General features: G+C 48.0%; 1 protein-coding gene across 2 annotated transcripts in view; it reads right to left on the reverse strand.

Annotated features, from left to right (window-relative positions):
- The window catches only part of fgd5a (FYVE, RhoGEF and PH domain containing 5a), a 181,626-nt gene that overhangs the window by 70,344 nt on the left and 98,738 nt on the right, over window positions 1-12,544 (reverse strand). For both annotated transcript variants that reach the window (XM_039773630.1, XM_039773631.1), the window contains exon 8: window positions 48-135. In XM_039773630.1, the coding sequence (XP_039629564.1) occupies window positions 48-135 (88 nt within the window). The remainder of the gene's footprint in view (window positions 1-47; window positions 136-12,544) is intronic.

Genomic DNA, 12,544 nt, shown 5'->3' on the forward strand with positions numbered 1-12,544 from the left:
TCAAGAAATATTATATGTCCTATAATGGCACCCAAAACTTGTCTCACCTGTAAGAAGCATGGAGTACTGCAGGATCCGGATTACAACTTTAAGCAGGTGGTGTTTCAGGTTAATGGTGGCTCCACTCGGCCTTTGCTACTCCAAAAGATGAAAAACAAAGAGAGTAGAATTATTTCAGGGTTTGTTATTTTAAGACAAAGTGCTCAATATAGTAGGCAGTATTGTTATGTATAGCATCCATCCATCCATCCATTACTGAACCCACTTAATCCTGGATGGGGCCATGCACGTCATGTGCAAGCCAAGAACCTGATTTGGATGGGGCAACAGTCCATTGCAGGGGTACGTTCATGGAAAAGCAACCCCCCAGACATAGTAAGCAATTTAAAGCTGCCAATCAACCTCACAAGAAAATCTGGAATATCTGAAGGAAAAGAAAGCAGGAAGGAGCCAGTTGAACCTGCACACCCCTTAGAGATAGTGGCCAAGGCATGGGGGCGAACCCCAGATTGTGGAGCTGCTGTGCCAACCACTGAGTCACATAAATATGAGAAATTATACCATAGAAAAGTGGACATGCTGGGCACGATATAATAGATATTACATTTTATAATAGATAAACGGATATGGAAGACAATAAATAACAGACAGTTAGGAGATATTACATGATAGATAGATGAAAGGTACAATATGAAATATAGTTAGATAGACACATATGAAAGATGTAAAATGATAGATAGATAGATAGATAGATAGATAGATAGATAGATAGATAGATAGATAGATAGATAGATAGGATGAATTGGATCGTGGTGTGATTCAACTACAAATCACTTGGCGTAGTCGGCAGGATTTGCTGTATAGACAGGTGGTGTTTCCATTAGATCGATAGATAGATAGTGTCAGGGATGCCAGGGGCCATGACCCGGCCGGGACGCCAGGAGGGACCGGAAAAGGGTCAGAGCCCTGCCTGGATCACGTGGGGTTTGCCTTCCGGGTTGCTTTGGGGGCCACGGGTCAAGGGCATGGAAGCCTTTCCCTGTAGGGGCCCGTGGTCACCGCCAGGAGGCACCCCAGTGCCTTGGGGACTTGTTGCCCCAGCACTTCCGCCACACCAGGAAGTGCTGGGGGGAAGATTTATGACGGCGCCCGGAGAGCAGCCGGGAGGACAGCCGGCACTTCCGCCACGCTGGGGCGTGGCCAAGAGAGGAATGCCGGGAACACCTGGTGCTCATCCGGGACTTGTATAAAAGGGGCCGTCTCCCTTCATTCGAGGCTGGAGTCGGGTGGAAGCAGGACAAAGCTCAGGAGGAGAGTGGAGGCGGCCCGAAGACAAGGCATTGTGACCAGGACTGTTTGGGGGTTTTGTGCACGTAATTAGGGTCTGTGTGACCAAATAGACTGGGGTCTTTGTGACCATAATTTGTAAATATTGTATTAAATAAACGTGTGGTGGTTTGAGAAACAACATGTCCGCCTGTCTGTGCCCGGGTGCCGTTCACATCTGGCGTAGTCGGCAGGATGCTCCGCCTGTTTCAAGGCGGAGACCTGTATATCACAAATTTGTTGTGGACGGCCCGGCGCAGCAGGGGACCCCACCCACGCATCGGGGCTGCGTGCACACAGCACCGCTGGGTAAAGGAACCCACGGACCGCCAGGGATCCGCAGGAGGGCCGTTATTCCCTGATGCGGGAGGGCGGCGTGCCTACAATGAGTGCAGCGGTCTCCAACGAGCGCGCCGTTGCTGGAGGCGCCCGGGACGGCATGGCGTCAAGAAAGGCCACGCCGAGGAGGTGTCCTCGGTTTGACGAGTCCGGGGAGGTGAGTTCCCTGCCTAGCGGCAGCCGGCCCATGGGGGCCGGGCGTGTTTTCTTTGTTGCAGACAGGGGCTTCCCGGATCCACGTCAGTGGCAGGCGCATGCCGGTCTGCGGGCTCCGGCAGCACAGCGGCAGCCGCGAGGGCTGCGGAGGAGGAGATGCTGCAGCTCAAAGGTGCCGGCAACAACAAGGCTGCCGGCAAGCACGTCCGCCGCCGCAGAAGGAGAGCCAAGATGGCCGCGGACCAGAAGTCCCTCCCCCTGACAGGCACGCGATTGGACGGTGTGTCTTGTGTGCCCGCCGATGACTGCAGAGAGGCGGGACCAAGGAATGTCCATCACGGGCAGGGGGGAGACCCGATTGGGCGGAGGAGAAGGCCCACAGGAAGTGGCCGGCGTTGGAGGCTGACAGACAGGTAGGCTCCGCGTCGGTTAACTTCCTGTCTTTGCCGGCTGCTCTGGCGGAGCTGGAGGCGTCCCTTCAGCCCGTGGAGCAGCGTGTATTACAGATGCTACGTGCCCTCCGGGCTGAGGTGCTGGATCTGGAGAGGAAGGCGCTCGCGGCGCTGAAAACGTTTCGATCAACAACGGGACGGCGCGACGCTGGAATCTCCAGCCGGAGAGGTACGGCGGAGACGGTGAGTACAGCCGACTCCGTACAGCATGCAGGAGGGTCTGTTGAAAAAGGCTGTGATGTTAACGATCAGTTCGAGTAAGCAGCCCTCCGACAGGAGTGCGGCGCCGCGGGCTGTATCTTGGGCGAGGGGAGTCCGTGAGGGCGCTGAATGGACACGGGCTGCTAAGTGCCCCGGGTCCTAGCGCCCTCCGCCCCGAGTCGGCTGCGGTCTTGCGCCGCACTATAGGGACGCAGACGGGACAGAGCGCTTTTATTCCATAAGGAGTCTCAAACCGTCATGGCGTCCCAGAGTGAACGGAGGAATAAAGGGCTGGGTGCCGATTCCTCCGATATGAAGGGGACGCAGACGGGACAGGGGCTTGCGTTGGTTAATACGGAGTCGCACACCGTCAAGGCGTCCCAGAGTGAAGGGAGGATTAAGCGGCTGGGTGCTGCCTCCTCCAACACGGTGAGACGCGTTGCTGGGTGCACGCCAGTACGGCTGGCCACCCTCTGGAGCGGCAGAGGGAATCCCTGAGGCCGGGCGGAGAGCGCGAGGCGGTGCCGGCGGCTCCATCATCGAGAGGGACATGGAGGCCGCGGAGAGGATGCCGATCAGGCAAGTGCCGGGGTGTTTGGAGGGGGGAACGCTGCCCGTGCATGGCACGAGCTGGGTGCTTTGGCAGGGGTTCTGCCCTGTATTCTCTTTGTAGGGGCGGACCCGGCGAGCTGAAGGAACCTCTTCGTGGTGGAACAGCCCTCTGATGTCGGGCCGTCTGCGAATGCTCTCTGCTGGTGCGCAGGTGCGCTCACAGCTGGAGGAGCCTACGGGGGAACGAGTGGCTCGGAACAAAGGGGCGTGGAGGTCTCGGAGGGGGTGCCGTCGAGGAGGCCCGGGGTGCCGGAAAAGGGGAGCACAACCTGTGCGAGGCACAGGATGCACCATGGGTTGGTGCTCAGATTGTGTCTCCGCCCTGTCCCTGCTAGGAGTGCGGGCGGACCCGGCTATCCTCGATGGGACCCGTTTGGGCTCTGCTGCCCTCGCGGGACGGGTCGCTCTTACCCACGAGAGGTCTTCGCTGGCTGTGGGGCACTGTCAGGGATGCCAGGGGCCATGACCCGGCCGGGACGCCAGGAGGGACGGAAAGGGTCAGAGCCCTGCCTGGATCACGTGGGGTTTGCCTTCCGGGTTGCTTTGGGGCCACGGGTCAAGGGCATGGAAGCCTTTCCTGTAGGGGCCCGTGGTCACCGCCAGGAGGCACCCCAGTGCCTTGGGGACTTGTTGCCCCAGCACTTCCGCCACACCAGGAAGTGCTGGGGGGAAGATTTATGACGGCGCCGGAGAGCAGCCGGGAGGACAGCCGGCACTTCCGCCACGCTGGGGCGTGGCCAAGAGAGGAATGCCGGGAACACCTGGTGCTCATCCGGGACTTGTATAAAAGGGGCCGTCTCCCTTCATTCGAGGCTGGAGTCGGGTGGAAGCAGGACAAAGCTCAGGAGGAGAGTGGAGGCGGCCCGAAGACAAGGCATTGTGGCCAGGACTGTTTGGGGGTTTTGTGCACGTAATTAGGGTCTGTGTGACCAAATAGACTGGGGTCTTTGTGACCATAATTTGTAAATATTGTATTAAATAAACGTGTGGTGGTTTGAGAAACAACATGTCCGCCTGTCTGTGCCCGGGTGCCGTTCACAATAGATAGATAGATACTGTCTATCTATCTATCATTTGCACATCTCCTTTATAATTGCACATTTACAGTATTATAATGTATATTTTTTATCTAATATTATTTGTTATTTAATAATAATAATAATAATAATAATAATAATACATTTTATTTAAGGTACCTTTCATGAAATTCAAGGTCACCTCACAGAGCAATACAGACCATTAGGAAGATCAATGGTAATAAAACAACAATAAAAATTAGTAAACAAACAATCAATATGCATTATCAAATAGTGAAATCAGTATGAACTGAGCAAGAATGGCCAACAGTAAGTTGTGGAAATCATAAACAAGAGTTGGCCCATGGTGCAAAGACCCATTGGAATAAATGGGCTTTTAAAGCAGTTTTAAAGGGTAAAATGTTTCAGAGTTTGGGTGTAGTAACAGAAAAGGCCCTGGCATCTGGAGTCCTGAGGTGAATAGTTGGGACACAGTAAACTAGCAGATGAGGATTGTAGGGAACAAACAGGAGAATGAAGTTGGAGGAGGTCATTGATGTAAATTGGGGCCATGTTATGTAAAGCTTTAGTGTGAGGAGAAGAATTTTGATAAGAATTGTGCTACATGATAGATATACATGACTCTATAACAAAGCACTTGACGTAGTCGGCAGGATTTGTGCTATAGACAGGTGCTGTTGCCATTAGATAGATAGATAGATAGATAGATAGATAGATAGATAGATAGATAGATAGATAGATAGATAGATAGATAGATAGATACCTAGGATGGACTGGAGCGTGGTGTGATTCTTAAGTTAAGCACTTGGCATAGTCGATATACAGGATATAACAGCTGCTGTATAACAAAAAGGCAGACAGATCACTTTGTCCTTGTTGCTCAGCAATCTACACTCAATGACTCATAACGTCGAAGTGAAAACCTGTTTTAAAAGCAGTCTGCAAATTGATAAAAAAATCAAAAACTGAACTCTCCCATTCCTATAAGTACTATAAGTTGATCCATTAAGCCACAGGGAGCCAGTGGAGTCGAGTAAGGTGAGGCGTAACATGGTCTGCATATCTCAGTGTGCACGATGATCCTGGCGGCAGAGTTTTGAATGAGCTGTAATCTGTGAAGGAGTTTATTTGGGATGCCAGAAAGACTGTTGCTGTTCCAGTAGTCAATGCGAGAAGTAAGGCACTGAGGTTGTGTCAAGGAAGGGTAAATTCTGGTAAGATTCCGAATGTGGTAGAAGGCAGTCCAGGGGACATTACGTATAAATGGGTCAAATGAGAGAGTGCTGTCCAGGATTGCGCCGAGTAGAGAGCGGCATGGCACAGTCATCAGGAGAGGGTGAAACTGTTGTACTTAGCAAGCACTGAGTTAGATCCTACGATCAATAATTCCATTTTGCTGCTGTTAAGCTTTAAAAACCTGGTTGTCATTGTGGTCCTTGTGCCCTGATATTCAAATGTGAGGTTGTCTTCTGTTATAAGTGGCTCCATAGCTAGCAGGTTACATTTCTGTATATGAATTAAAGTGATTTTGATTTTGATTGCTGGAATAGACCCCAGCTGTTCTGTGAACCTGCCCAGGACAAATGGGTTAGGAAGATGGACGGATGGTATATGAAAAACAGTTTAGAACATGTTAGTAAATTACAGCAAGACTGGAGACGTGAGGACCTGCACAAGACATAAAAACAGAGCTGAGTCAGTGGTCAGGTTACAGTAAAGTCACTGAGGAGAGACTGACAGTAAGTAGGGGGTATGGCCGAGGGCGTGGCTGCTCTAGTGCTCCACTTACACCAACCAATGAGTGTGGAGCAAATGTCTGAGCCTTCTAACAACTGTGAGCACACAGCAGCAGCTTCTTGATAGTCCTGTCCCCACTGAGAGACATAAACCTTAATCTGACAGTTCCACCGAGATACTCAAAAGGTGGCTTTGTCTGCTTTGGCAAAAGATTTTCACCTTTACTTCTCATTCCATGTATTTATTCTAAACTGATCCGCCTTCTCCTCCTCCAGTAGTCGGGTATGTGCATACAGATAAAGGAAAGATAAGACAAGAGCTGGCAGACTGCTGGTGACCCTTAGCCACCCCTCCTTCAATTGTTCAGGACCCTACAGCTTATTAGTTTATTTCCCATAGCGACGCTGCAATAGTTCAGTCAGCTGCTTTCAAGAAAAATCCCACCCCTGTTAACCCTTGAGTGGCCACTGGAAAGCGGATTTAAAGGAATCATCATTTTAAAAGCTTGTGACTACATTCTGCCAAAGTAGAAGTGTAAGCTATGGTACCATCTAACTTATACGAGGTGCACCAATCTGTCACAACATTAAAAGCATTGCCAGGTGACGTGAATAACACCAATGATTTCGTTCCAAGGTGATGTGTTGGAAGCAGGAAAAATGGGCAAGTGCAAGGATCTGAGTGGCATTGTCAACAGCCACATTGGGATAGATAGATGATGGGGTCAGAGGATCTCCAAAACAGCAGATCTTGTGGGGGTGTACTGGTCCTGCAGTGGTTACTGCCTGCCTAAAGTGGTCTGAGGAAGGTCAACTGGTGAACTGGCAACAGGGTCATGGGCACCCAAGGCTCACTGATACACATAGGAAGCGAAGGCTAGCCCACCTGGTCCAGTCTCACAGTAGAGCTACTGTGGCACAATTTGCTGATAAACGTAGTGCTGGCAACATCACCTATCCACAATGCAAATCCTGCCAACTATGCCAAGTGCTTTATTGTAGAATCACACCATGATCCAATCCACCCTAAGTTTCTATCTATCTATCTATCTATCTATCTATCTATCTATCTATCTAAGTCAGGAGAAGAGAACCAAGAGTATTTGGGGAGCTATCTATCTATCTATCTATCTATCTTACTTCTATTCAGGCGTGGCTGATATCTATCTATCTATCTATCTATCTATCTATCTATCTATCTATCTATCTATCTATCTATCTATCTATCTATCTATCTATCTATCTATCTATCTATGCATTTCATAGCTATGTCTCTAGTGAGCTCCATCCCATCCCATCCACTAGCAGCATTCAAAAAGTCCAGCAAAGTGACCAGGCTAATAGGCAGTGTGGGCAAAGCTTTCCACACTGAGATGTGCGGCACATGAATTACTTTTGCTGTAGCTAAACATCACAGACTTTGAAAGGAGGACTAAACTGATCTATAAACATTCATGTTGTTTGATTTAAAAAGGAGGAGAGATGCAGCCCACCCTACACCACGGAGCGCTAAGCCCATCATTGTTTTTAAGACCTGGTCGCCCCTCCCCCACCCCAGATTTGAAGGCATTAAGAATGTTGGGCTGGTCCCACTTCCATATCCTCATTCCCCCCTTGAGCTCTCTCAGGCAGTCTGGAGCTCAGGGCGTGACGCCCTTAACGCTCTCCAGGGACTTCAGTCCAAGGCCTGCCCTTTAATGTCTTTTCTGATCCACCACTCAAATACTGTTGTTTTCAGCGTTTTCCAGGTCACTTTCATTCTTTACAAACTCTTGCCTTTATAGAAGGTGAAAGTGAGACCTCTTAGAAAGCCGGCATTTACTTTTTTAACTCCTAATGCTCTTTTCACATGTCTGACTCCGCGGCAGTGTGGCCCCCTAGTGGCTGAAGCTAGGATTGCGGGATTAGTCCTCACTGCTGACTCACATCGGTGGCTCTGTGCAATTCAGTTTACCAGCCAGGACAACAGTTGTAAAATATGAGACACAAAGCACCTATAGCATTCACTATTGAAATGTACTATATAATTAATTTTAAAAAGTGATGGAGTATTAAATGGTGAAGTGATTTTTCTCACTGACTCTTTGTCAAAATATCTAAGGAGAAGCTAGGCTGAACAAAATTGTTGTCCATGCCATCCACCCATTTTTACAAGCCACATTTTCCATTTCAAGGTCATCGGGAAAACAACCCTATCCTGGCAGGATCAAGCTGAAGACAGGGGTGTAGCCCCTGAAGGGTTGCCAATTTATCAAAAGGAGCACCCAGGCACACACCTACACTCACACCTTAGGCGGAAGCAGGGGTACCAGAATAAAAACCAGACAGACATGGAGAGAACATGCAAGATCCACACAGACAGTGACTGGGCTAGAAAATGAATATACGTCCCTGTAGAAGTACGTCAAAAAAATACGAAGCATTGCATCGGTCCGCCATCAATCAGTTATACAGGGATTTTCATATCTAACTATTATAAAGCACCTTTTCTATTATATAGCATATTTCTCATGAATCCATCATTCTGTCTATCCATCTTTCTTGTGTTGCATTTTTCATATCTGTCTATCTACGGAGGTGGCACAATGGTAGCGCTGCTGCCTTGCAGTAAGAAGACCCGGGTTCACTTCCCGGGTCCTCCCTGCGTGGAGTTTGCATGTTCTCCCCGTGTCTGCGTGGGTTTCCTCCCACAGTCCAAAGACGTGCAGGTTAGATGGATTGGCGATCCTAAATTGTCCCTAGTGTGTGTGCCCTGTGCCCTGTGCTGGCGCCTTGCCCGGGGTTTGTTTCCTACCTTGCGCCCTGTGTTGGCTGGGATTAGCTCCTGTGACCCTGTAGTTATGATATAGCGGGAAGGATACTGGATGGATGTCTATCTACGGTGATGAAAAAGAGCCATAATGAGGAACTCTGGAAACCCTGCTGAATTTGATTTACCTCAAGATCATCGAAAACACAAAAATGTTTGAGAATTTTAATAAACTTGGCAAAGGGGAAAAAGAAACTGGACTTTTTAAAAATGATTATAATGGTCTTGTGCATGTCCCAGAGGGCCAGATCAAGGTTCTAGCCCCAGTAATTCATAAGTACTGTAATTGCGTGACAGATGGACACACTAGCTGTGCTACCCATCTAAGGTGGGTGGAAATCTAACTATTCAATGTAGACCTCAGCATTAATGTTGGCAGTGCACCAACTGTCTATTCACTTGCCTATTATTTATTTATTATATTGCATTATGGTGTAGTTCTTTACCTGTCTTGCACTTGTCCTGTGTTTATATATAAGTTGCACCATCGCCCTATTGACCGACATTTCATGCCACTGTATGCTGCAATACGGTATAAGGCAATAAAGCCACTTGACTTGACGTTCTAGCATAAGGTGGTCTCATTCAGGCCTCTGTGTTTGCACCATAAACATTTGGTCTGCTTAACAAACGGGTCCCTGACACCTTGTGAAAGTTTCGAGCTTCAGAAAGGACGACACCCGACGCCTAGGACTTAACACGCTGCTTTGCGGAAATAAATACTGCCGCCTGTCTCTCCGTTTAAGTGCCGCTTTGGAAATAGCAGAAATCACAGCTCCGTGTGCCCACAATTTAAATTTATGTTTCAAATTAAATGCCAATTATTCTGCTGTGGGAAAGCACATCGGGGGAAACAGACAAATGAAGGATGTCTAGCTGAGGCGGTACACCGTGTGTTTGTGGGAGGTGAGAGACAGGGGAGCATATTGCCTGTTAAACGAGAGATTCTACATCTGAGGAAGGCAAGTCTTCATTGGGCACATGAGGGTGCGAGAAGACCACATATGTCAAATGAACGAAGCTAACTTTCCTTCTCGCAAAGAGAGTTGGACTAAAACGAAGCGGCGAGATTTTGTCACAGATTACCTACCCCTGAATTTCGACAAAACTCAACAACTGCCCTGAAAGAGTTAATAAATTTGTCAAACAATTTTCTAAATTTCTGTTCTCCCTTCCTTTCTCATTCCTGGGTGGTGACTGTTGCTAATGAGAGAAGGAAATAAACTAAAGTGATTTTAGCAGAAGGCTGGGACAAAATGTAGAAAACGTGACTTGTGATCGGTACAACTTAATGTCAATCTTATTTTCTAACACGTGTTACGTAGACACGCGCGCAGCAGATTCGCCATCATTTGTCTGCTGTCCATATACTTATTAAGAGTTGCGTTTTCACCATATGAGCTCATTTAGCCCCGGTGGTTTTCTTTCTGCCCTGCCCGGGGTTTGTTTCCTGCCTTGCGCCCTGTGTTGCCTGGGATTGGCTCTGGCAAACCCCCGTGCCCCAGTAGTTAGGATATAGCGGGCTGGATAATGGATGGATGGATGAACATTGAACAAAGAATACAAAACATAAGCTAGGCTTGGCCATAACATAAATGATAAGGAAAATAAACTAAAGCTTTTATGGTTCAGCCAGAGATTTTATCCCTGATTCAAATGTGCTTTCTGTTTATTTAACTTTTTGCTAACTTTTAAATATTATTATTTTGTAAATACTGTAAAAATTGTTTTCGTTTTTATGTTGTATAGTTTGATGAACATTTTAATAATCAATAATTTTATAATTTATGGAAGTGTTTGTTGCTTGGTACTTTGCCCTTTAAATTACATTTCTTGTGTGTCATATTATGTTGAGGCCAGAATGGGTGGGGCCACCTAATGCTTCAGATGAGGCCCCGCCCCCACCGCTATTTAAAGAAGGATGGATGAATGGTTTATTTTCTTCATGTCATCTTATCCCAAGCTTGTTAATACCATCCTTTGTACCATCCCAGATGGTACATTACCCGGATGGGAGGCGAGTGCAAGGATGCAAACGGATTGGCTGGCAGAACAAATAAATAACTTTGTACCCGGGCTGTGTAAGTTAATGGAGGGACCAGCAGAAGCCGAGAGTCGGGAGTGATTCCACTCCGCATATGCCAGGTGGCAGTGGGCCCACATATGGGAACCCAATTGGGACACCCGCAGGGGTGCATGGGAGATGGAGTCTGGAAGTGCAGCCCCCTCGAGGTCCCTGGGGATCAAGAGAAGGTGCTGTCAGGGGAGGACCTCCCACCTTTCCTTATGGCCCGGAAGTGCTACCTGGAAGCCATGGGTGTGGCACCCTAGGCCCGGGGTAATAAGGAGCCTGATGCCTTATGTAATGGAGTCAGAGTCGGGAGGCAGCGGGCAACACTCAGCAGAGGTGGAGTAGGAGGAAGGATCTATCAATTTCTTGTGATGCTGTGACTTTTCTTTAAAGGTATCTGAGTGAATAAATACTCTTTATTTTATTCATTTAACGTGTGGTGTACTGCTGTGTCTGTGGTTTGGGTCTCTCTGGCGCCCCCTTGTGGTTATAGTCTCTAGCATACAGGACGTTTTAAATATCTTGTGTGATATTTGCTCACCTGGCACTTTCTCCAGTGTGTTAGTATGTATATGAGAAAGTGCTTCTCTCCAGTAGGAGAAGTGAAGGAATCAAATATTATAAGAATGTGTGAAACGCCCTGCTCTCCTGCAGTGAACTTCTTACAATTTTACAAGATCTCGAGAAACAGCTTCACTAATTAGCTTCACTGGAGCCGGGTTACTGCTGTGAGCCCGAGATAAAACTGCAGGAGCGAAACATTTTTATACCCCCCCTGCTTAATCGCGCTTGATAAAACAGATGGTGCACTTCCATTCTCACTCCAGCTCACTTAACTCAAAGGGCCTTTTTATTCTGCTCACCACCCAAGCAGACCTCTAATTGCTGGCGCATTCTTACTTTTTTGTAGGTCAAACCTGAAAGCAAAGAAGACACATTAAAGGAGAGGACTGCTATGTGCGCCGCGGAGGTCACATGCTCCGCAGATGGAGCTGGTGGGGCGGCTCAAGGTGCACCGAGCACGAGGTCTTGACCGCACTTAGACTCTTCTTCCCAGAAAGGGACACATTTTTATCTGAATTTTTGTGATCTGTTTTCAGCTTTTCTAAAGATAATCCTATGCACCTTCATCTCACCCTGTTATGAACTTGAGAGTTCCAAAGCTCACAAGTCCTAAAAATTGCTCAAATTTTTTCCCCTACTTCTTCTTCTTTTGGCTGCTCCCGTTAGGGGTCACCACAGCGGATCATCTTCTTCCATATCCTCCTGCCCTCTCCATCTTGTTCTGTTACACCCATCACCTGCATGTCCTCTCTCACCACAACCATAAACCTTCTCTTAGGCCTTCCTCTTCTCCCCTTCCCTGGCAGCTCTATCCTTAGTCCCCTTCTCCCAGTATACCCTTCATCTTTCCTCAGCACATGTCCAAACCAACGCCATCTCGCCTCTCTGACTTTGTCTCCCAACCGTCCAACCTGAGCTGACCCTCTAATGTCCTCATTTCTAATCCTGTCCATCCTCGTCACACCCAATACAAATCATAACTTCTTTAACTCTCTGTCTCCTGCTTTCTGGTCAGTGCCACCATCTCCAGCCCATATAACATAGCTGTAATTTTTGTCCCTACTAATCACACAACAAGAACAATGACAAATCTTGGAAGGAAAAAAAAAATGATTTTCACAACAGAGTGCGGCAAAAATAAGCTCTGAAGAATGCAAACCGCATACAAGGCAACGCCTGCAAAAGGCAATCCCACAATCCAAAATCCAAGAGGTGTAGTCAAAAGCATAAAACACGGGTTC

This window comes from Polypterus senegalus, chromosome 12 (genome assembly GCF_016835505.1).
Source record: "Polypterus senegalus isolate Bchr_013 chromosome 12, ASM1683550v1, whole genome shotgun sequence".
NCBI lineage: Eukaryota > Metazoa > Chordata > Cladistia > Polypteriformes > Polypteridae > Polypterus > Polypterus senegalus.